Genomic DNA, 26220 nt, shown 5'->3' on the forward strand with positions numbered 1-26220 from the left:
CAACAACACTTTATGAAGGAAGTGCTATTTATATATTCTTGATTGCGCTCGGAATTTTTGGGCACTCTTTCCTATCCAAATCATTACCGCATGACAAAATTCAGCTCCATTTGCCTAGCAAATCTTCTTCGGCAAATTTCCAAAGTTTTTGTCCACCTAGAAGCATTGTGAAGGAAGTACTTTTTTTATATCTCTAAATGACATGAAATTTATACAGTTCCTTCATATGCCTAAATTATCACCCTCCTCCAAATTGCAGCTCAGTCAAATCATCTATGTGAGCCCAGGTTCAATTTATATTTTATGGCCAAATTGGCACGTTGCAAAGCAAGTGTTATATAGACCCCTCCTATTACCCTCAAACTTTTCGGGCACTCTTCCATACCCAAATCATTGCCACATGATAATATTCAGCTCAATTTTCCTAGTAAATCTTTCTCGGGAAATTTCCAAAGTTTCTACCTCGAGAGAAGCTTTGTGAAGTAAGTACTAGCTAGGCTTACCCAAATGATCTGAAAATTTACCAGCGCATGACCATACCTAAGTAACTTACCTACACCAATTTTGAGCTCATTTCATTCATCCAATCTCTCTCACTAGTTTTCCCAAGTTTCTGTCCATAGAAGAGCATTGTGAAGGAAGTACTACTTTGGCATGTCCAAATGGTATCAATTTTCTACAATGCTTTCCTATGCCCAAATAACCATCCTCCACAAAATTTCAGCTCACTCCATTCATTATTTTGAGCCCAGCTTCAACATTCATATTTTTGTCCAGCGTGGTACTTTGCAAAGCAAGTACCACCTAGGATCCTCCTTTTGAGCTCAAAATTTGTGAAGACATTCTCCTTAGTAGATGATCATCCTCAGCCAAAACTCACGCCGATTGGCCATGTGCATTTCCCGTACCGCTAATCAAACACTTGGCTGCTAATTCATATTTGAGCATCGATCGGTCTCCTCGTGAGAATCTTATGTTGTAATTTTCTTCCTAGCACCAACCTGGGGAGTGCCCAACCCACTAGACATGCCTAGGTCGCCCAGAACACATGGCAACATTACGGTCACGCGGTGACCACGCGACGGGCATGCGAGTTTACGCGCTCAAGAGTTGGGGCCCTCGGCCACCGCCCAAACCTCGACGTATCGCCACGAAACCATGTATTTATGATTAAATAGGTCCTTATGTAACTAGAAATGATTTTTGGAAAAAATAAATAGCAAACTATGAGGCAGCTGCAGTTCAAATTTGACCCGCTTCCAACTGAATCGGCGGAAATTTGTCTTTTTCACGAGAGGTGGATCAAAAATTTTTACACCCAACCATTTTGTCAATTGTGCATTAAATATGGCCTAGTATTTTATAAAAATGATTTGGTCCAATTTTGCAACAATTATTTGGTAGTTCCTTCACAAAAAAACCTCCTTTCGGGCACTCGAAAAATGGAAAATGGTTTTTTCGTCCAACGAAAATGAAAACTTCCTTAGGCAACATTGTTTGCCATTCCAATATGCACCCCTGTGCATAATATGAGATCATTTCAACAAACTATGCCATGAATGTGGCCATAAGATTGATCATTTGGCTTGAAAGCCACTGATCTCCACACATGATAGCTCGTTTCTGAGAACACTTTTTTAAAATAATTGTCGTATTACAAGTTTGTTATTTTTCCCAGGAACTTGGCCACATATGATGACACAATGCGAAGGTTTCCCAATTTTTTGATTTTTTTTGAATTTTTTATGCCCGTTTCAAAATGCAGTCAAAACGGCGGGAATGACCGTTCCTAGCTAGTGGTTGAATCTTGGAATTTTTTTGGTGTTTCTCTGATTAAATAGATACTTATGTACCTAGAAATGATACCTAGAAATGATTTTTGGAAAAAATAAATAGCAAACTGTGAGGCAACTGCAGTTCAAATTTGACCCGCTTCCAACTGATTCGGCGGAAATTTGTCTTTTTCACGAGAGGTGGATCAAAATTTTTTACACCCAACCATTTTGTCAATTGTGCATTAAATATGGCCTAGTATTTTATAAAATTGATTAGGTCCAATTTTGCAACAATTATTTGGTAGTTCCTTCACAAAAAACCCTCCTTTTGGGCACTCGGAAAATGAAAAATGAATTTTCCGTGCAAAGAAAATGAAAACTTCCTTAGGCAACATTGTTTGGAATTCCAAGATGTACCCTCGTGCACAATATGAGATCATTTGAACAAACTATGCCATGAATGTGGCCATAAGATTGATCATTTGGCTTGAAAGCCATGAATCTTCACGCATGATAACTCATTTCTGAGAACACTTTTTTAAAATAATTACCGTATTACAAGTTTATCATTTTTCCTGCAAACTTAGTCACATACAATAACACAATACGAAGGTTTTCCAATTTTTTGATTTTTTTTGAATTTTGTATGCCCGTTTCAAAATGCGGTCAAAACGGCGGGCTTGACCGCTCCTAGCTAGTGGTTGAATCTTGGAATTTTTTTGGTGTTTCTATGATTAAATAGATACTTATGTACCTAGAAATGATTTTTGGAAAAAATAAAGAGCAAACTATGAGGCAGCTACAGTTCAAATTTGACCCGTTTCCAGCTGAATCGACGGCAATTTGTCTTTTTCACCAGAGGTATATCAAAACTTTTTTCACCCAACCATTTTGTCAATTGTGCATTATATATGGCCTAGTATTTTATAAAAATGATTTGGTCCAATTTTGCAACAATTATTTGGTAGTTCCTTCACAAAAAACCCTCCTTTTGGGCACTCGGAAAATGAAAAATGAATTTTCCGTGCAAAGAAAATGAAAACTTCCTTAGGCAACATTGTTTGGAATTCCAAGATGCACCCTCGTGCACAATATGAGATCATTTGAACAAACTATGCCATGAATGTGGCCATAAGATTGATCATTTGGCTTGAAACCCATGAATCTTCACGCATGATAGCTCATTTCTGAGAACACTTTTTTAAAATAATTATCGTATTACAAGTTTATTATTTTTCCTGCAAACTTGGTCACATATAATGACACAATGCGAAGGTTTTCCAATTTTTTGATTTTTGTTGAATTTTTTATGCCCGTTTCAAAATGCGGTCAAAACGACGGACTTGACCGTTCCTAGCTAGTGGTTGAATCTTGGAATTTTTTTGGTGTTTCTATGATTAAATAGATACTTATTTACCTAGAAATTATTTTTGTAAAAAATAAAGAGCAAACTATGAGGCAGCTACAGTTTAAATTTGACCCGTTTCCAGCTGAATCGACGGCAATTTGTCTTTTTCATCAGAGGTGTATCAAAACTTTTTTCACCCAACCATTTTGTCAATTGTGCATTATATATGTCCTAGTATTTTATAAAATTGATTTGGTCCAATTTTGCAACAATTATTTGGTAGGTTCTTCACAAAAAAAACCTCATTTGGGGCACTCGAAAAATGGAAAATGATTTTTTGTGCAAAGAATATAAAAAATCCCTTTGTCGATATTGTTTACTATTCCAAGATGTAAACTTTTGCAGAGTATAAAGAACTCATTTTGAACAAATATAAAGAATATCATGTGAACAAATATTTGGTAGGTCTTTTACAAAAAAGAACTCATTTTGAGCACTAAAAAATGGAAAATGATTTTTTCGTGACCTATTTAAAAGGTCATAAAGTCTTCAAATTGTTTGTTGCATTCTGATTGGTCTATAGGCATATCACGCGGATCATGCATCCGACACCGTCGGATGCTCCGGGATCCAACGGCGGACCTCATCCCCTCACCGTCTCACCCACGTAGCCCTCTCACCCCCTCACCCATGCAGCCCCCACTCCCCACCGTTCCAACCCTAGCCCCCACGCCCCCGCTCTCCCGCACCCGCACCCGCTCGCCAAACCCTAGCCGCCGCCGCCCCCGTACCATGGCCGTCGACGGCGAGGAGCCCGAATCCCCATGCCTCCCAAGAGCCCGAAACTCGAGCCCGCGGCGCAGCCATGGCGGCCGAGCTCTGGATCCCATCGACTCCCCCCCATCGCACCCCTCCTCTCCTCGCAGCTGCCGCCACCTCCTCCCTCGATCCAGTCCTCTCCCCAGCCTTCTTTCCCTGATCCAGTTCTCTCCCCGCCGCTCCCACCCACCGCCGACCTCGCAGCCCTCCTCACCACCGCCGCCGACCTCGTCCCTCCCTCCCCTCACCATCTTTCCCTACCCTATGCCCTAGATCGAGTCGAGCAGGTCGGCCGACGCACTAGGGTTCCGTTTGGTCAGCTCCGCGCCAGCTCTCCGGTTGGCCGCCCGCCCGACGATGGATCTCCCGCCGCTCTCCCACCAGGCGCTCTTCGCGGCCCTCCAATCCGCGGACGCCGAGGCCGTGCGCCGCCTCCTGGCCGGTGCCGAGGAGTCCGCGCTCTATGTCCCGGCGGACGCCGAGGCCGTGCGCCTCCTCCTCCCGCTCTACGACCTTGAGGCCGCCAAGCTCCGCTCCCGCCTCGACCTCGATGCCTTCCACGTCGCTGCCAAGCAAGGGCACACCGGTGAGCCCCTCTTCTCGCTCGATTAGTAGCTTCCGCTGGGTTTTTTAGAACGAGCCAAGTCCAGTGTGTTGCAGCAAGTTTAACCGATTCTCATTAGGCTCAATTGCAGGGTTTGATGCTCCGAGGAACAGCATGGATTTCGCCATGGAGGCGCCCCACAGCTACGGCGTCTTCCAAGAGGACGTCCCGGTGAGTAGTACAATCCCCTTCCCTGTTCTTTCTCTCTATCTGTCAGACTAATTCACTGCATCATTTTCTTCCCTGGCCTGTGTATGCATGCGTCTGGTAAATTATTTTGTTTCCAGAAAAAGGACCTGGAATTCCTTTTTTCTCCTTTCATTCCAGTCACATACTACTGTCCAATTTTCAGTTAGGTGGGTAGATCTTTCTTGACAGATGATATGCATTGTCCATCCGTCCTTGGCAGCTCTGCTGCTAGGTGTACTTGTACCTGACTGTTGTTGCCTGAGAAGACAGCACGAAACACCTATTAATAATGCTATCAAACAAACAGTAGACCACCATCTACTGCTGCTGGGCACAATCACGTTGCCCCTTAATTACCTGGCCATTCTCTGCATCATTGCTTACCATCCTTTGCCTACCAATAAGTAGGAGGCCATGTTGAGTTGCTGGCATTGTTCTTCAAACTAGATTAGCACTGCTGCTTTCCTCCGCCCCTCTTCTCCCTCGACGGTGTTCTCATCCGCCACAGCAGCTTACTGACACGGTCATTGGTTCTGTCTTTGTTTTGTTGGCAGCAGGGGAAGAAGGAGGAGGAGGAGTTCAGCACGGGCCCCCTCTCCATTCTCATGCTCAGCGTCAAGAACAACACCCTGGTTGGTTTGGTTTGGTCGACTTCTTGCCTCGATTGATTGAGATCTCAGCTTAGCGAGGGCATATTTTCTGTAGTAGTAGTCGACCTGCTTAGCGAGCTCAGCTCACCCCGCTCGTCGTCGACCTGCCCGACGGTGGCTATGGCGGGACCCTCGAGATCGTCGTCTTCCTGACCGGGACCCTTGGTTAGTGACATCATTTGTTTTCCACGACATTCAGACTTTGCTATAGTTTATTGAAACTGTTGTGGTCTGAAGAACAGTTTACTGAAATTGTTCCAAGTCTGAAAAACAGTTGTCTGAATCTGTTGAAATCTGAAACTGTTAGTGTGAGGTGTCTGAAACTGTTCTAATCTTGTAGATAACCTGTGAACAAATTTACTTGTGTTGAATAACCTATGAACAAATTTAGGACTTTGGAGTTGTCTAAAACTGTTGTAGTCTTGTAGAAAAGTAAAAGTAGTTGGATGGAAATAGATTTCTCAGTCTGTGTAATAGATGGTCTGAAGCTAGTTGCAGATTTCTTTCCTTGATTCAGATAATTCAGTAAGTCCATTTCATAACATCTGCTGCTAGTAGAAATTATGGAAGCTAAAAAGCCAAATCAAGTTCAGTCATCTCATTTCACCTTTGCAAAGAAGATACTAATTTTCTAAACTGTGAATTTGATGTTAACGTCTTATATGTGCGTCTTATATGTCCATTTCATAACATGGTGCGTCTTATATGTGTGTTTGATGTTAACGTCGCTTGTGGTTTTGCAGGGTTCTGAGGCTGCAGCCTGGGCACCATCAGGGTATGTTGTTTCCCTGTCCTGTTTCTTCAGTGCTCAATAGTTGCTTGTGCGACTGCTACTAGTCTTTTATATAATGCTAAACTAAAATGGGTCTAGTTATACTAATCATTCCATGAAAGTTCAGTCTGATTTGCTGGTACTCTAATAGAATCATTGTTTGCTCATGCTCAGAATCATTGTTTGCTCATGCTCAGAATCATTGTTTTACATATGTTACTTGTGATGTTCTGCTGGCTGAGATGTGCATGATCTGGGTGATGAAGAAAATTGTTCGGATTCCCACTGATTTTCATGATTATTACAACCAGATACTTCTGACGGATCATGCCATCTCTTGGACTACATATGTACTCCCTCCGTAAACTAATATAAGAGTGTTTAGAATACTAAACTAGTGATGTAAACACTCTTATATTAGTTTACAGAGGGAGTACTCCTTTATTATTGAGCAAATACTTTCCTTTGATTTTTTGCAAACCTCTTAGCAGTAATTTTCGTATCCTCTTTTTTGTGTTCTACTGGTTGATGAGATGTGCATTACCTGGGTGATCAAGAAAATCGACGGGTCACGCCATCTCCTGAAGTACATTTGCACATTTTTACTGCTTTAGACTGACTGTACATGCATTCCTTCATTGGTTATGAACCTTATTGCTCATTGTGTTCTGTTGGGTTGAACTGCATGATTCCGCGTGATGAAGAAAATCGTTCGGATTCCCATTGATATTTCATGATTAGTGTAACCAGCTACTTCTGATCCATAGCTTGTACTGCAACTAATGTGTCATGCGTTTTGTGGCAGCAACAGCAGCTAGCAGGAGCAATTCTCTTGCTGGTTTGCATTGAAGATATTGTATTCTGTTGCTATATCATTGTTTAATAAAACCACAGCATGATGCTCACATGAGATATCCACATGTTTCTGTGCTGTTTTGCTACAAGCTGTGTGTTGATTTGATAACAGGAGTTTCCTTGTCCTGGTCCTATACTGCATTTTGACTCCTATGTTTCTGTGCGCGTGTGTTTAATTGATGTTGTTTCAACTTTGAACTGCTTCTGCATATACTGCAATTGAGATTTAAATTTGTGGTTGTTCCTCTTTTACAGATGCTCAAGTGTGAAGCCGTGAAGTATGAAGCAAGTGTGAAGCCGTCAAGTTCTACTTAGTGAAGAGTAGCATATTGTAGCATATATGTGTTGTAAAGATTGTAATAGATTTATTTAGTGGTATATTTGATGATTCTTTTTGATTATTTATATGATCTAAAAACTTGTGAAATGGAAACTTGACCAATGGGTCCACTTATGAAAATAATCTGTCAATTTTGTACATTTCTGACATGTGGGACCAATTTGAGAGATGATCATGACAAGTGGGACCCATCTGACTAGTGGGACCAGCTTGAATATATAATGGCTGAAAATAGAAAAGCAATAAATAATAAAAGGCCACGGGCCAACAATAAAAAAGGCTACAATGTTGGGCTTGGCCCATGAAGCCGACCAGAATTAACAAGGAAAAAATAATAAAAGGCTGAATTAATGGGCTAGGCCCATGTAAAACGCTGAATTGGACCGGGCTGAATCTTGTGCCACATCAGCTTGCCACGCTAGATGCCTACGTGGCCTGGGGAGGTTGCTAGTGACCAAAACGCCACAGTAGACGTATTTTGGTCGTAAACGTCTTCGACCATTCCAGAAAAAAGGTCGCTATAGTCAGTTTATGACCGCCAGCTTTTGACCTTCTGTTTTTGGTCACAAAAAGGTCGCAAATGGAAATTTGTGACCTTTCAGTGACCAATAATGGTGGTCACAAGTTGACATATTTCTTGTAGTGGCAGAGAATACCTTGCTGAAAACAGCTTATCATTTCCTTCTGCTCCTTGTTGGGTTCGACAATCTTACTTATCGAAAGGACTACGATAGATCCCCTATACTTGTGGGTCATCAAAGATCCAGAAGGTTTGATAGAAAATAAATGAAAGTCCATCAGGGCCATGGGCACCACCAGCATATGAGCTCATAATAGTAGCTTTTATATCTTCCTCGGAAAAGGATCTTTCCAAAGTAGCATTTTTTTTGCAAACTAACTCATTTTCACACCAAATCAATATCTAAGTGAATATCAGGTTTTGGTTCGAAAGAAAACATATTTTTGTAAAAAGAAGTAGCTACTTCGAACATATCGGAAGTGGAAGTAACAGGGTCATCAGGTCCATTTAGCTCGGTCAAATTATTCATACGATGTGTATACTTAGCAAGGGTGTGAAAATAAGCACTATTCTGGTCTCCCTCTAAGATTTTTCTATCTCGGGAACCTTACCATAATGCAGTTTCCTCTTTCTTCCAAATTTCACCCAGTTCAACCTTAATAGCATTGATCCTCTCATAGACAGAGGCGGACAGAGGGTTAGTTTCAAACAGGGCATCAAAAATATCAAACTCCATAAGGAGGGATTTTTATTGTCTATCGATGTGTACCATTCAAAGTATAGTGGCCTTGAAAACAATCGACATCTCTACAGATTCTAAGCTACCAGGAATTGAGAGCTCCTGGTGCATCATGGGTTGGGTGTGGAAGGTGGGTCCAATTATGAGACTTTATCTCGTTAGTGAAAGGTAGGTAGATGAGACTACTACTCCTCTTTGTACTCCTCTTTGTCGGTTCGCAGAGAGAGGAGCGATGGTGTTCTCTTTGGCCTGCGCTAGCTTTCTCTTCGGCAGGGGGTGCTTCTCCCACGAGACGAAGGTTTTGTCCATGCATGTCACCGATAGGGGCTGTGGTGGTTGTGGCCAGTCAGAGGTGGAACAGGGGTGGCCCTGTGCTGGTCGGGGGCTGCCGAGTGACCGTGGGGCCGAGGTCGTAGGGTTGGCTGACGAGGGCCGGTTGTGGTCGGCGGCTACCTCACACGAGGTGCCAACCATGGGGTCCGGTAATGGGGTCCGGTAAGGTTAAAAATCCAAGGAATATTACCCAATATAGACCGATCTCACTATGTAATGTGATTTATAAACTCTGTTCTAAAGTGTTGGCTAACCGTTTGCGTGAGATTCTTGATGAAATTATATCAGAAGAGCAAAGTGCCTTCGTTCCAAGAAGGTTGATTACGGATAACGTTTTAACGGCATACGAGTGCATCCATTCCATGAGAAGGAATAAGGGGAAACAAGGATGGTGTGCCGTGAAACTAGATATGATGAAAGCATATGATCGTGTAGAATGGCCCTATCTTCAAGGTATGATGTTGCAAATGGGCTTTAATGAAGAATGGGTGTCCTTGATTATGAGGTGTGTCACAACTGTGAGCTTCCAAATAAAGGTTAATGGCGAGCTACTACAATCTTTTAGCCCATCAAAGGGCATCAGACAGGGAGATCCTGTCTCTCCCTACTTGTTCTTATTGTGCGGAGAAGGATTATCATGCTTGTTGAAAAATTATGATGGGGGGTGGATCGACCGTGGCATACGGGCAGGCCTCACATCCCCATGGATATCACATTTATTGTTTGCAGATGACTGTATTGTGTTCATGAAAGCTGACTCTAGGAGTGCCATGCGATTGAATGAAATTTTGCATGCTTATGCAGTGGGCTCTGGACAGTGTGCAAACAAGCAAAAAAGCTCTGTGTTTTTTAGTCCTAATGCTAGGGCGTCTGTCAAGATGGGAGTGAAGAATATACTGCAAATCCAACGAGAAGCTATGTCAGAGAAGTACTTGGGCCTACCTACTGCAGTTGAGAGAATAACCGAGCAATCTTTTGAGCATGTGGTGGAGAGATCGAGGTCTGGTGTACAAGGGTGGTGCGAGAAACCACTTTCCAGTGCAGCAAGGGAAGTTCTTATTAAATCAGTGATCCAGGCTCTACCAGCCTATTCTATGAGCTGTTTCAAGCTCACAAAAGGTTTGTGCCGAAAATTAATGTCAGTAATGTCCAAGTATTGGTGGGCGGGATCGCTTGATAAAAGAAGTATGCATTGGCAGTCGTGGGAAGACATGTCTGTCTCTAAATTTAGAGGAGGTATGGGCTTCAAAGATTTACAGCTGTTCAATGATGCCATGCTAGCGAAGCAGGCGTGGCGGCTGTTAGATCAACCAGAGAGCCTTTGTGCTCGGGTTTTAAGAGGAAGATACTTCCCAGATGGGAATTTTTTGCATGCTAGCTGTCCATCAGGTGCCTCGGCAACATGGAGAGCTATTTATCAGGGAAGCAAGGTACTCAAAGCAGGCCTCATCAGGCGGATTGGTGATGGCCAAAGAACAGAAATATGGCATGACCAGTGGATCGATGGTACCCCAACAATGAAGCCGTTGTGCAGATTGTCTGATGAGCCGGTCCAGTTAGTGTCGGATCTCATTATTGAAGCGTCTGGAGAATGGGATGTGGAACTGGTGCGTAAGATGTTTATTGCACCAGACGCTGCTGCAATCTTGAAGATGCCAAGACCAAGAGTTCAGGTTACAGACTTTTGGGCTTGGGCATGGGAGCAGTTAGGAGCCTTCACAGTACATAGTGCATACAAAATGCTACTGGGGCAAAAAGCTGCCACTCAAGTAATACCAAGCTCCAGTTCGCATGGAGAGGATTGGTGGAGAGCTCTCTGGAAACTACAAGTGCAACCAAAGATACGAATTTTTTGGTGGAGGGTTCTGAAGAAGTTCGTGCCTGTCCACGGTGAGATGATGAGAAGGCATATTAGGGAAGATGCCATATGCCCGATGTGTGGCAGTGATGATGAGTCGTTGTTTCATGTGCTGGTTCAATGCGATCATGCTATCTTATTTTGGGAGGAAGCACAAGATTTCTTCAGATTCAAATTACCAAGGTTACACCCTGTAACTTGGTCTAGAGATATACTGGACCACAGTTTTATGGCCAAGGAGAGTGCAGCAATTACAGTTTCAGTCATGTGGGCGATTTGGACCAACCGTAATAAGTATACTCACAAGGAGGTTCAGTATCAGCCGCGCAGATCCATGGAGCTTATTAAGGAGCTCATCCATAGCCTTGATATGCCTCAAACACCTATTTCCAAAGTTGTGGTGCGGCATAGATGGCAAGCACCAGTTGAGGGCTGGGTTAAAACAAATATTGATGGTGCTGTGGACAGAAGTAATGCATGCTCAGGTGTCGGCATAGTGATGAGGGATCACAATGGCCTTTTCCAGCGGGCCAAATGCATTAGATATCCAGTTCCGTATGACCCTTATACTATTGAGCTGACTGCTTGTAGGGATGCAATGGTGTTAGCCAGAGAGCATAATGTTCAACAGTTAATCATTGAAACTGATTGCCAGATGGTTCCCTTGGCATGGAAGCAGAATGATGATCGCTCGGTGGGGAGCACCATAATCAGGGAGATGCGCACCTATCTCCCTAATTTTCAGGGGTTCGAGTTGCGGTGGACTGGAAGGGAGGCAAATGTAGCAGCCCATAAGTGTGCTAGAGCAGCCCTGTCGATAGACACTATGTCTATCTCTTTTTCTGTAATCCCTGATTTTCTGATTGATATTGTACAATCGGATATGATCCGCCATAATGAATAAAATGCCACGAGGGCGGTTTCTCAAAAAAAAAAAACAAAAAAAAACCCATGGGGTCCGGTGCAGCAGGGGCTAACCATGGCGGTGACTCTTGCCGGCGGCGTGGCCAGCCAGGCCAGAGCGGAAACACGTTGAGGTGCCATGGATCGGGGTGGCAGCGGCTACCTCACAAGCAGTGGCTCAAATCGGGGCTTGGGACGGGTGGGTTCGAGTGGTGGCTACGGTTGGGCTAAAAGACGAGCTAGGTGGGCCTAGCAGGGCCACGGGGTTAGGTTAGCTTAGATTTGGGCTTACCTGGGCGTGGAATAGTTGCGCTCGCTAGCAAGAGTTAGCTAGGCCGGGGCATGTGTGAAAAGTGACTATGCTACATTTATTAAGTAAATCGGTTGGGGTCCATCTTAAAATAGGTTTGGGGGCATAAATTTAATTAAAAAAGTTTGTGAACTATTTTTGTGGCCTCACAACACCAATTGCAAGCCTCACTAAAATATTCAACATTCTTCTGCACCCATTTATGTTTTATACTAATTAAATTCATATAAATAATATTAGGGATTAATCTAAAAATCTAAAAAATTGTCCTTGAATCCCTAAATGTTTGCAAGGGTCCACATAAGCACGAGGCCATTGCCAAATTGCCATAATTTAGGGTTTTAGCCTTTTAAGAAAAATGTTGAGAGTTAATAAATTCTCATTTCAAATTAATTGAATGTAATACGATGCTAATACAATGCTTACGAGATTAGCATGGTGCAATTATGATGCAAAAAGGAAAATAAAACTCAATTTCTAATTTTAGGCAAACCCCGTGGTGTTACAGAATGATGGTGTACCGCTGTAAACTAGAGGCCAAACGAAGCTATAACCGGGCGCAGCAAAGCGCACATGTTCCTCTAGTATAATATATAGTTTCACAAACAAGTCACATACTAGTTGATACTCCCTCCGTAAACTAATATAAGAGCGTTTAGAATACTAAAGTAGTGATCTAAACGCTCTTATATTAGTTTACAGAGGGAGTACATATCAATGATAATGTTCATGGACAATATAACTAACTAATGATTGCCTCTAAAACATATATTTCCAACACATACAAGAAAGATATGCGTACATACACACCAGCAAATGACGCATGAAAAACTACTTAGACTTGTTTGCAAGGCAGACATCCGTCGTTGACGACGTTTGTCCGTGATGCTCTCATCGTCCTGAGGCGCTGGAAACGAACTCTGTGCCATAGGTTCAGCCGGAGGCACAACTCATCGAGCATCCAGTCGGGCACAACATGGCAGATGCACCACTCGAGCCGGTGACCCAGGTTAGGCATGCAGAGCGGGCCATGCCCGATCCAGCACACCGCCGCTCTGGCATACTCGTCCGATGTCGGCATGATTAGCCGGGACAAGAAGCTTCGTCGCTTGCGGGATGCTGTCGCCCCCAACGTCATGTTGGTCTCCACGAACAACGGCACCTGCAGTTGCATGACACAATACCATGGTATTAATTTTGATCCACTCAACGCTGATTGTGTTGCGTCTAAATTGATCCATCGCCACGTACTTAGCAAGCTTTTATAGATTCTAATAGCAGATAAATGTTTGTAGATTTTAATTCGAATTGCTATTTTATCTACATAAAGTGCTTGTATTTTGGATTAACTTGTTGATATGCAACTCGCTTGTATTACTAGGATTCAACAAGACTCCTAAATAGGAATGGACACGTATTACACTTTTGAAACATTCAATAGTAATGATAGATTTCGGCGGATGGTTGTAAGGAACACGTAGAAACAAACATGAACTGCCCATATGCATTTTCATTCTAATATTATAGTAGGCCCCACGTACGTACCTGACATTGTACATCAATTCCTTTGCCCCTGTACTCAACGTGAAGGCTCCTGGACAACTGAGTAACGTACCTGAAATGTACTTTTATTGAACTCAGAAAATGTCCTGGTATATCACAGATATATCAAGTGAAAACGATAGAAGAGTTGTACTAGGTGGTACTCCCTCCGTTCCTTATATAAGGTGTATTTATTTTTTCAAAAGTCAAACCAGTGCATGTTTAACCAAGTTTCTAGAAAAAATACATTAATATCCACAATACAGAATTTATATCATTATATCCATCACGAATAGTAGTTTCATATTTTATCTATTAGATATTGCAGATGTTGTTACTTTATTGCATAATCTTGATCAAACATTCAAATGGTTGGCTTACATAGAAATCAATACACATTATATTCTAGAACGAATGGAGTAGTATATATGTACCGTTTGGACGCGGCGTAGATGGAAAAGAGCGGGAACGACGGGATGGTCAGGGTGGTCCCAGAGCCGATGTTGACGATGGCACCCCTGCCCCGCTCCACCATCCCCGGCAGCACCACCGCCGTCACCTCAGTCAGCGCCCACAGGTTCACGCTGATCATCCTCACCCAGGCCTCCACGTCCGCCTCATGCAGATACACGGCGCAGGGCTTCGCTAGGCCGGCGTTGTTTACCAGCACCCCAACGTCGAGCCCTGCCACCGCATGCCGGAGCAGCCGCAGTGCCTCATCACCTGCCAAATATATACAATCAGTAAATATAACTGGCGTGCAGCTCGTGTCTTGTACGTCCATCACCTTAAACTTCCCAAAATTTCATGCATTTCGAGAGTCAGCGAGCATTTAAAATTTAACTTAAAATATTTAGGTACATACATTTGAACTTGCCGACTACAAAACCTACTAAATCCTTGACATAATCGAGGATTTGCCTCCCAGGGTGGTTATCCTTCTATTTTCCTAGCTACTAGTACTAGGGGTCAGTACTTTTTGTTCAATTTCACTTTTATTAAGGCTATAGTGGACTAACCACTACTCCCTCCTTTCCAGTTTATAGGGTTTATCTTATTTTTTTTTCATTTTTTCAATTTAAAGGGCTTATCTTCATCTCCTTTTAAGATTCCGAGACACATTAAATCATTGCATGCAATAATTAAAAAAGAATTCACCAATGCATGTAATGCTACTACTCATCTAGTGGTCAAGCATGCATGCACTGCAATTAATCCCAATTAATGCATCAATTTAATTTGGGTAGTTTTGTAAAGTATGAGATATATTCCTCCACTCACCATGTGCCTTGGTTGATGAGATTTTAGATTTGAGCCCTATAAGAGCAAGTACAATAGTCCTAGTCAGCTGGCTGTAACAAGTGCCATGTCATCAAAATCTTATGGGAAGGAGTGATAAGGCTGGTTGTAATGGGGAGTATCACGTACTAGTATCATGCATATGATACTAGTGTATGATACTAGCTCCCTAATGCATAGTATCATATATTAGTATCATGTAATACATTATTTATTTCCATGCGTGATACCTAGTAGCATAACATTTATTATGATACGATATTATGATATGATACCCAACCCTCTTTTTTTCATTTAATGTAATGACACCTCATGAGAATTGTTTAGTTGGCACGCATGATACTAGCTATGATAATATCATTACAACCAGCCTAAGGCTGGTCATAGTGGGGAGTAACTTATACTAGTGTCATGCATATGACACTAGTCTAAGTTATTATCTTCATAGTGCAAAGTAACATGGCGCAGTAGTGTCATAGATGACTTCATTTATTAGCTTATAGACTCATTCTTTCTCGAAAAGCGCTATGTTACAGTAACATATTATGTTACTCTAAACATCTCTCTTCTCATTAAATATATGCCACATAAGCAAAAAAATTTGAAATGCACTATGTTACTACCTAAGTTACTCCCACTATGACTAGCCTAAGTAGAAAAAGACACTTAAGCGGGTGCTCTACATACAACCCGGCTGTATCACGGTAAACGAGAATAAAAAGCCTGCATGCAGCCCGTGTGTGAGCTTTTGGCCGGCTGTTTACTACCTAAACCAATCATGTATGTCCTCTTGCTTCCTCCATACTGAATCATTTAATGCTATAGCCAGATTATTAGCCAATCTACAGTCAGTTTATTGTATGAGTGCGCTTTTAAAGAAGGCTTTAGGTGACATGACACTATTATATAGCCAGCAACATGCTCTTCTATTAACCTTGCTCTAAACCGGAAAGGAGGGAGTAGGACAGAGAGGCTCTGGAAAATACTTGTAATGTCCATTAGTTTTGGGATGCTTTAATAGCATACTTTCTTATATCCATTAGTTTGAACTTAAATTTACTCATATTCAAATAAAATCTGTTCTATTTAAAATAGTTTTCCAAGTTTCGGAAATTTCATTGGATACGTCAGTGAGCAAAATTTTAGCCAAACGAAAAAAAAATCCCTACCATAATTACCTTGAGGCGTGGCGATGAGAGCGAGGTCGACCACGACGGTCTTGGTTTGCACGGCGTAGGTGCAAGAGATGGTGTCGGAGATGTCCTGGAGCTTGGCAGGGTCGCGGCCGACGAGGACGAGGTTGAGACCGCGTCGGGCGAGATCGAGGGCGACGGAGCGGCCCATGCCGGACGTGGGGCCGGTGACCACGGCCCAGGTGCCGTAGCGATGGCAGAGGTCAGTGGGGCGGCGCAGCAGCAAGACCAGGTGGGAGAGGATGCGGAAGGCGACGGCAGCGACGTGCAGAGCGCCAAGGACGGCGAGCGAGACGAACCATGCCGGCTCCTGCTGCAGCCGGAAGAGGAGAGCCCCCATCTTCACTCTCTTTTTTCTCTTGCAGACCGATCCATGTCTGTATTAAACATCTCTGTGCACTAGTAGGTCGATCCGGACTTAATGGAAACTACTGTACATCTCAGTGAAGTAGGAGATCGTGCCGCGTGATCGATCTGTATCAGTTAATGAAAACTACACTTCTTTCCAAAATTTATCAGCATGATCTGTACAACACTGTATCAATCAATGGAAACTAGAGCACGGTACAATCAATGGAGGAGAACACAAGGAATAATCAACACTGTAGCAACGTGAGCTGTGCAAGTGGAAGCATGGTGCTCAGTGTGGTGTGTGTGCCACATAAAAGGAGTCTCATCTTTTTTCTCCACCGTGTTCCAGGCTGACTATGGCCAACACTTGAAGATGTTTACTGTGCGAGTAAGTAAATGCCTTCGACCTGGCCCCGCCCAAACCCTACGTTAAGGTTTCTTTCTAGAGACTCCTGGGGTCTGGCGAGTCGCTGGATCTCGATTAAGAAGTGGGGCCGAGACCTACCTTTCTTGATCGTCAAGAGTCGAATAAGGCCAGGTGGAATATTCGTCTTCTAACAGTGAAAACATTCTTGCGTCCATGGCTTGCTATCTCAAATACAGCACTACCATGTTTGCTGCAATTACCCATGCTGCAACTACCGCCCATATTTTTGCTTCAGTTATCCATGTTGCAACTTGGTAACTTTGGAGCACCAAAAAAGTCACCGATACACCTACCAAGATAAGTTTTCTAATCCAATAGCAATGCGTGAATAGTACGGTAACTCACACATTAGGCAGTGATAACTTATAAGCTTGAAAAAACATCGTAAAAACATTCTGAATGATATTTTAAACTAGTAACTACTCCACTTGTCAGAAAATATATTAGGCCCGTTTAAGCATCGTGAGAGCAATCATGCATCTGCGGAGGAGAGAAGGAAAGTTTTCCGCAATAATCCTTCCTCAACTTGAAGTTGGCATCAGCCTTCTCCACAACTTCCACTACCCGCAAGAACAAAATTTTGCTCATTCGGTAGCGATGAAGAAAGAAACTTTTAGTGAATGTTGGGTCTATTGTGAAGTAGTCCATGTACAAAAGCCGTGTACTGTCAATCATATCACGTGGAATAACTCTCCAACCCTTGATGGAATCCTTGAAGTTGAGGACGTGCTCCTCTGCCTTCTCCAACTCTTCTTGGATGCTCATCATTTCAGCATCCTCATCGTCTGAATCCGTGAGACGATGCACTCGTTGAATATGAATTCATCAAGGTTTGAGTTCCCACAACCATCATTCCATGACGAATCCATTGGTGACCTATAAGTAATGATCGAAAGAATGAAAATTTGGCTCGAAAATTTCATCAAACACATAAAAGCATGAGGTGCATATATGGAGGAGTTGAACATACTGGGGCGGCGTCCATTGGCAGTGGCCTGGTCGGTGGTGGTGTGGGTTAGGGCGTCCAGGGGCGAAGCCCTGGGTTGGGGATGGTGGAGGAGCAATGATGGCGAGGAACTCCGATGGCGGCTATGCAGACAACGACAAACAGAGAAGAGAAGAGGGTTGGTCATGCAAGAAGGGAGGGGACGGATATGGGCGAATTGGCGTGGGCCCTAGTGGTCAGTCCCGTGGCCGCGGTGCTCCAACGCGTCTGGGTCCCATATCCGCCCCAGATATGAGCTGGATATTGGGAGTACTAGTAATTCCGAAATATGAGGGGCCCGGGTGGGTGGCAGTTTAACTTCTCCACTATGACTGGGCAGCCCGCTCGTTTGGGGCGGATATGGGATTCGTTTTTAGATGCTATAACCCACAGCTTCCAAGGGCCCGAATCCCCCAGCCCGCACCTCCACTGTCAAGCCCGACCCCTCCTCGACGGCGGAGGGCGACACGGGCGCCTTCTTCTTCCTCCTCAACGATGTAGGCAAAGGAATCTTCTTCTTCCCCCAAACCGGTCCACGCTGTGTTTCCCGTGGTAAAAAGGATCCCCATTTTTTCACTCCAATTCAACCTTATTGGATTCCCAGCAATAATGGGCACCACAGGGTTAGAACTATTCTACTAGTAGTATGAGAAAGGGCCAAGTTACACTGGATGACAACATTGGGCATCTCTGCCAGCTGGCTTTTGGATCCAAACCCCCACGCACCTTCTCCAAACCCTGGCTCTAGAGGGAGCGCCAAAACCCTAGCCGCTGCTCCACCGGCGACCCTCCGCTGCAGCCGGACGGCGACATGGTTGGTATCACAAGTTGCCAGGTACGTACACACCCAATTCTATCATCCATTTCTTATCTCATATGCCCTCTATGTACATCAGAAAAATGCTTATTTTTCTTTAATTTTCTCTAAGCATGTTTTCAAAATTAAATTGTATATTTATGTTGGCAAACATGTCATGTCATATGTATGCACTTTTCAAATGGCACTATAGTATTTCTCTAAATTGCTAACCATTGTAATTACCTTATTTATGTATAGTCTCCCAATGGTTGCATTTGCCTCATAATAGGGAGCATTCTATGCATACCATTTTAGATCTGGAATATAAACAATATCAGATATCATTATTACATGATTCAATAAAGATGTGCTTGGCAACGCTCATTCAATATGTTGCCTCTTGAAGGATAATGGCACTGAATTTGACTTTGTCCTTATTGTGATTTGCGATCCCAAGACGGAACTTAAGAAAAGAATATAGAAGGTATGTAGAAAGCACTGTTACTGAAGTGAAGAAGTATCTACTCTTGGGCACAACAAGTAAGAGTGCACCGATTGATATTGCTAAAATGAAGGTAATTACAATGGTTAATATCATGGTAAAGCTCAGCGAGACACCACTGAGCTAGGGTACTAGTCCATGTTACTCGGTGATTGGCATATGTGGTGTTGCAGGGCCTGGGAAGACTACCTTTGCATGGTATACTCGAGACTACATAGAGGAGGAATGAGAGGAGAAACTTTTCCACACCATCATGTGCATTCATCTGTTCGAGACTTTCAGTGTTGATGATATCTTTCATGAAGTGCTTAAGGATATTACCAATGACCGGCACCTCAACATGTCACATCATGAGGACCTAAAAGACAAGTTAAAGGAATCATTGAGTGGCAAGTGTTTCTTCTTGATATTGGATGATCTGTGGGTGAAGACCAAGAACGACCAACAATTGGAGGAACTAATCTCTCCACTCAATGTTGGGATGAAAAGAAGCAAAATATCTGTGACGATTTGAACAATAGTTGCAACTAGAGCTCTGTGTGATGATGAACCTATTAAAATAGCTGATTTGGGCAAGGATTTATACTTTTCGATATTTATGCATTATGCACTGGGCACTACAAGTGTTGCCCATGAAGAATTTATACAAGTTGGGAGGGTGATTGCAGAAAAGTTGCACCAGTCACCTATTGTAGCAGTAGCAGGGACAGGGCGACTTGGGACAAACCCAGATATCAAGTTTTGGAAAAATACTACAACCATGGCATGTTCAATGAAACCATGGATGCGCTTTGGTGGAGCAATCAGCCACTTAATCCAAACATCAGCCGATGCTTCGAATTCTGCAATATTTTCCCCCGAAGATCGAAGTTGAGAAGGGATGAGTTAGTTGGGTTATGGATATCGCAAGGCTTTCTAAAGAGCAGCTTGGCAACAAAGGACATGGAAGATGTAGTCGAGGGCTACATTCAAGATTTAATTAATGTCATGCTCATTTCTGCAACTAGAAGTAGATGATTCATCTGAAGAAGAATGCTTTAAAATTCATGATCTGTTGCATGATTTATTAGCCAAGGTTGCTGGAAGTAATTGCTTCTGGATTGAGAATACAAGGAGCCACAGAGAAGGCTAGAAGGAATAAGTCCCTCGAGATGTTCGACATCCTTTTGTTCAAAATTATGATGCAGAATTGATTACTGAGAAGATCCTTGGATTGGAAAATTTGCGCACTGTCATCATTGATGTTGTTGAAGAGGATACATCAGTTGAGGAGAGAGTCATTGAGAGTATATGCAAGGGGATGCCGGGATTGCGGATACTATCTGTTGCTTTCAGCAGGAAATATCGTCGAATTAGGAAACCCAATAAGTTCTGGTCCCAAAATCTATTGCTCGGTTAAAGCACCTACACTATCTTGCTTTCAGGACGGACTACTCATGCATACTCTGTAACTTTACCAAGCGCACTAACTAAACTTCACCTAATCTAGCTGCTAGATTTTTATGGGGGTGAAATGTTGGAATTCCCCTTTGTGACCTTGTCAACTTGAGGCACATGTTTTGCTGGCCGAACTTCATATTCCATAACTTGGGCAGGCTGATCCTGCTTCAAACACTACCGTGCTTCACTGTAAGCAATGAACAGGGTTATGAGATATGGCAACTGAGGGACCTAAACATGCTTCATGGTTGTCTAGAGATTCATGGCCTTGAAAATGTTAAAAGCAAGGAGGAAGCTCTTGGAGCCAATATAGCTGCCAAGGAATGGCTCACAGAACTGAGGTTGGTATGGGTTGGTGATAATGATACAAGTGCAGTCCAGAAGTTGAAGCAGTGGTACTTGAGGGCATGTGCCCTCCCGTGGGGCTTCAAGAACTTGTAATACATGGATACAAAGGTTCAAGGCACCTAGATTGGATGGTGGGTAAGCATCGCGGTGGCCCAGAGAGCATGCTTAATCTTTTTCTCTCAAGATGCAGCCAATTGGGACCATTTGAGGCTTTCTCTCATTTTCATGTGCTCGAGATTTATACCTGTAGCTGGGACTCCTTACCAGGCAACATGGAGCACCTCACGTTGCTCAAGGACTTGTATATTGGCAATTGCAAGAATATCCGGTCTCTTCCAACACTGCCCTAGTCTATTGAGGAATTGTTTATTTGATTCCTACAACGATGAGTTCATGAAGTCTTGTAGAACAACCGGACATCCAAACTGGCAAAAGATTGCGCACATCCCCAGGAAAGTTGTTGGGTGATCCAACAAGTAAGAATGTAATCCCTTTTGCTGCCTTGTTTTCCCATTTTGTACGTGTGAACATTACCTCTCTATATAATGGATGATCTGCTACTCACTCAGCTTATTTTTGTTATTCCATTTGCTACTGGTCGACATTCCAGAAAGGCAGCGAAGAACGTTTGATGGTCTTGAATCAATGAATTTTAGGCATCGCAAGGCAGTGAAGGACATTTGAACAAATTGATTGGAATGCCCGGCGAAACTACAAGATGTATTGCTGTTTCTTGAATGTTGTCTCACGTTTCTCGCTGTCTATCTCCTTCTTTACCTCATTTGAAGTGTTGTATGATATTTAAAACCATTTAGATAGGCTGCTCTGCATTTCTAAGGATTCAGCTGATGTGAATGCCCTGAATATTAGAGTGTTTCCATCTGGAATTCAACCTGGTCAGAAGATCATTTTATACTGACTAGCTGAAATCCATTGTTTGGCAGGTAAATAAATATTGATGAAAAATTCGGATTTTATTGGCATCATGGATACAAGGTGTATATACCAGACCACACTGCACCACAGATTACGAAATCAACATTATAGCTTTCGTCTCCAGGTCGTTCTGACGCACAGATTCAGGCCTACCTAGCTGACAAGCTATCCAGTTCACAGTCACGTCTGAAACTCCTAGGCTGAAGCCAGGCCTCGTGTGAAACTCTGTATTGCAGATTATTATTATTATTCTGTCAAGATGATTCATTCATTGAGTAGCACTAGGCACTAGAGAGAAAGGACTGAAGCTTGTGCCTGCAGCCTATGGAGATTCAGAACTGAAGCCTGAGTGGGGTTGACGCCTCATGATAACTCACAAGTATAGGGGATCGCAACAGTTTTCGAGGGTAAAGTATTCAACCCAAATTTATTGATTCGACACAAGGGGAGCCAAAGAATACTCTCAAGTATTAGCAGCTGAATTGTCAATTCAACCACACCTGGAAACTTAATATCTGCAGCAAAGTATTTAGTAGCAAAATAATATGATAGTAGTGGTAACGGTAGCAAAAGGTAACAGTAGTAAAAGTGATGTTTTTGGTATTTTGTAGTGATGATAGCAATAGCAATGGGTAAGTAAACAAGCGAAGAACAATATATGGAAAGCTCGTAGGCAATGGATCGGTGATGGAGAATTATGTCGGATGCGGTTCATCATGTAACAGTCATAACCTAGGGTGACACAGAACTAGCTCCAGTTCATCAATGTAATGTAGGCATGTATTCCGAATATAGTCATACGTGCTTATGGAAAAGAACTTGCATGACATATTTTGTCCTACCCTCCCATGGCAGCGGGGTCCTTACGGAAACTAAGTGATATTAAGGCCTCCTTTTAATAGAGTACCGGAACAAAGCATTAACACATAGTGAATACATGAACTCCTCAAACTACGGTCATCACCGGTAAGTATCCCTATTATTGTCACTTCGGGGTTAACGGATCATAACACATAATAGGTGACTATAGACTTGCAAGATAGGATCAAGAACACTCATATAATGATGAAAACATAATAGGTTCAGATTTGAAATCATGGCACTCGGGCCCTAGTGAAAAGCATTAAGCATAGCAAAGTCATAGCAACATCAATCTCAGAACATAGTGGATACTAGGGATCAAACCCTAACAAAACTAACTCGATTACATGATAGATTCCATCCAACCCATCACCGTCCAGCAAGCCTACGATGGAATTACTCACGCACGATGGTGAACATCATGAAATTGGTGATGGAGGATGGTTGATGATAACGATGGCGACGGATTCCCCTCTCCGGAGCCCCGAACGGACTCTAGATCAGCCCTCCCGAGAGGTTTTAGGGCTTGGCGGCGGCTCCGTATCGTAAAACGCGTTGAATTCTTCTCTCTAGTTTTTTCTCCCTGAAACACAATATATAGAGTTGGAGTTGGAATCGGAGGAGCTCCAGGGGGGCCACGAGGTAGGGGCGTGCCCTAGGGGGGCAGGTGCGCCCCCACCCTCGTGGACAGGTGGTGGGCCCCCTGGCCTTCATCTTTTGCAAGTATTTTTTATATTTTCCAAAAAGTTGCTCCGTGAAGTTTCAGGTCATTCCGAGAACGTTTGTTTCTGCACATAAATAACACCATGATAATTCTGCTGAAAACAGTGTCAGTCCGGGTTAGTTCCATTCAAATCATGCAAGTTAGAGTCCAAAACAAGGGCAAAAGTGTTTGGAAAAGTAGATACGACGGAGACGTATCAACTCCCCCAAGGTTAAACCTTTGCTTGTCCTCAAGCAATTTAGTTGACAAACTGAAAGTGATAAAGAAAAACTTTTACAAACTCTGTTTGCTCTTGTTGTTGTAAATATGTAAAGCCAGCATTCAAGTTTTCAGCAAAGATTATAACTAACCACATTCGCAATAACTCTTAGGTCTCAAGTTTACTCATATCAATAGCATAATCAACTAGCGAGCAATAACAATAAATCTCGGATGACAACACTTTCTCAAAACAATCATAATATGATATAACAAGATGGTATCTCGCTAGCCCTTTCTGAGACCACAAAACCTAAATGCAGAGCACCTTTAAAGACCAAGGACTGACTAGACATTGTAATTCATGCTAAAAGAGATCCAGTCAAGTCATACTCAATGTAAACTAACAATAATGAATGCAAATGATAGCGGTGCTCTCCAACTGCTGCTTTTTAATAAGAGGATGATGACTCAACATGAAAGTAAATAGATAGGCCCTTCGCAGAGGGAAGTAGTGATTTGTAGAGGTGCCAAAGCTCGGTTTTGAAACAGAGGTGAATAATATTTTGAGCGGTATACTTTCATTGTCAACATAACAACCAAGAGATGGCGGTATCTTCCATACTACACACATTATAGGAGGTTCCCAAATAGAATGGTAAAGTTTATACTCCCCCTTCCACCAACAAGTATCAATCCATGGCTTGCTCGAAACAACGAGTGCCTCCAACTAACAAGAGTCCCAGGGGGAGTTTTGTTTCCAATTATTTTGATTTAGTTTTCATAAAACATGGGATTGGGCATCCCGGTGACCAGCCATTTTCTCGTGAGTGAGGAGCGGAATCCACTCCTCTTGAGAATAACCCGCCTAACATGGAAGATACAGACAAACCTAGTTGATACATGAGCTATTCGAGCATACAAAACAGGATATTTATTTGAAGGTTTAGAGTTTGGCACATACAAATTTACTTGGAACGACAGGTAGATACCGTATATAGGTAGGTATAGTGGACTCATCTGGAATAACTTTGGAGTTTTAAGGGATTGGATGCACAAGCAGTATTCCCGCTTAGTACAGGTGAAGGCTAGCAAAAGACTGGGAAGCGACCAGCCAGAGAGCGACAACAGTCATGAACATGCATTAAAATTAATCAACACCGAATGCAAGCATGAGTAGGATATAATCCACCATGACATAAATGTCGTGAAGGCTATGTTGATTTTGTTTCAACTACACGCGTGAACATGCGCCAAGTCAAGTCACTTAAATCATTCAGAGGAGGATACCACCCTATCATACCACATCACAACCATTTTAATAGCATGTTGGCACGCAAGGTAAACCATTATAACTCATAGCTAATCAAGCATGGCACAAGAAACTGTGATCTCTAGTTGTCATTGCAAACATGTTTATTCATAATAGGCTGAATCAGGAATGATGAACTAATAATATTTTTACAAAAACAAAAGAGGTCGAGTTCATACCAGCTTTTCTCATCTCAGCCAATCCATCATATATCGTCATAATTGCCTTTCACTTGCACGACCGAACGATGTGAATATTAATAATAGTGCACGTGCATTGGACTAAGCTGAAATCTGCAAGCATTCAATAAACAGGAGAAGACAAGGCAATATGGGCTCTTTTGTCAGATCAACAATTATGCATACAAGAGCTGCTTCAACAATTTAATTAAGATCTTCTCCTATCGACCCCCAAGGAAAAGAAAAGAAATAAAACTATTTATACGGGAGAGCTCCCAACAAGTAAAAGAAGAACATGAAATATTTTTGGGTTTTCTTTTTAGTTACTACTACAAACATGGAAAGTAAACTAATTAAAAGCTAAAACTAATTTTTTGGGGTTTTTTCTTAAGATTTATTAAACACACAAGAAGAAAGCATAAAAGGGAAATAAACTAGCATGGATGATAGAAAATGAAAAGGTATGAGCACCGACATCTAGCCATGAGTGTGTGAACATAAATGTAATGTCGGTGGGAAATACGTATTCCCCCAAGCTTAGGCTTTTGGCCTAAGTTGGTCTATGGCCATGGCTGGCCTGGCGGATATCCATAGTAATAGTTGGGGTTGTACTGAGATGCAGCGGCTATCGCCTCCTGAGCTGCAGCGTGGCGACGAGCGGCCTCCGCTCTCCTCTCGTATTCATCTGCCTCCTCTCTGGTAATAACATATCTTCCTTTTGCCTGATGATCAAAGAAGGCAAGAGCAGGAAGAGCAAGGTTGTCAGAATCACGATTTTGAATCGGATCGGAGCTTTGATGGTAGGATCGCAAATCGTAGAATCTCCACTATTAGGATCGTAGAAACGTAGATTCTAAGAACTAAAATCGTAGAATCATAGGGGTTAGTTTGGATCGTAAAGTCGTAGAATCGTATAACAGAATCGCGATTCTGACAACCTTGAGGAAGAGTAATATGGACAGCACGCGTCTGCCAAAGATTAGTCGATACTGGAGAGGTGATTCATTCTTCTCGACAAACTGGCGGTGAACCATAGCATTAAAGTCTAGGTAAGCAGGGGGTAATTCAATATCATGTTCGCGTATGGCTATACCAAGAAAATTAGCTAT

At 42.7% G+C, this 26220-nt stretch overlaps 1 protein-coding gene and 3 pseudogenes across 1 annotated transcript; 3 read left to right on the top strand and 1 right to left on the bottom strand.

The window, feature by feature from the left end:
• Positions 1 to 6408: 6408 nt before the first annotated feature.
• LOC125549656 (small nucleolar RNA R12) lies at positions 6409 to 6483 on the top strand (annotated as a pseudogene).
• Positions 6484 to 6846: 363 nt separating this feature from the next.
• LOC125549662 (small nucleolar RNA R12) lies at positions 6847 to 6922 on the top strand (annotated as a pseudogene).
• Positions 6923 to 12780: 5858 nt separating this feature from the next.
• On the bottom strand, positions 12781 to 16431 carry LOC125545891 (very-long-chain 3-oxoacyl-CoA reductase 1). Its single transcript, XM_048709948.2, has 4 exons — positions 16035 to 16431; positions 13992 to 14280; positions 13561 to 13630; positions 12781 to 13177 (listed from the first exon to the last, which is right to left on the bottom strand). The coding sequence occupies exons 1-4, from the start codon at positions 16387 to 16389 to the stop codon at positions 12851 to 12853; spliced, it is 1041 nt and encodes a 346-aa protein (XP_048565905.2). The 5' UTR covers positions 16390 to 16431; the 3' UTR covers positions 12781 to 12850.
• Positions 16432 to 19893: 3462 nt separating this feature from the next.
• Positions 19894 to 21369, top strand: LOC147981348 (putative disease resistance protein RGA3; annotated as a pseudogene).
• Positions 21370 to 26220: the final 4851 nt, after the last annotated feature.

The sequence above is a fragment of the Triticum urartu genome, chromosome 3A (genome assembly GCF_056163025.1).
Source record: "Triticum urartu cultivar PI428250 chromosome 3A, HENAU_Tu73, whole genome shotgun sequence".
NCBI lineage: Eukaryota > Viridiplantae > Streptophyta > Magnoliopsida > Poales > Poaceae > Triticum > Triticum urartu.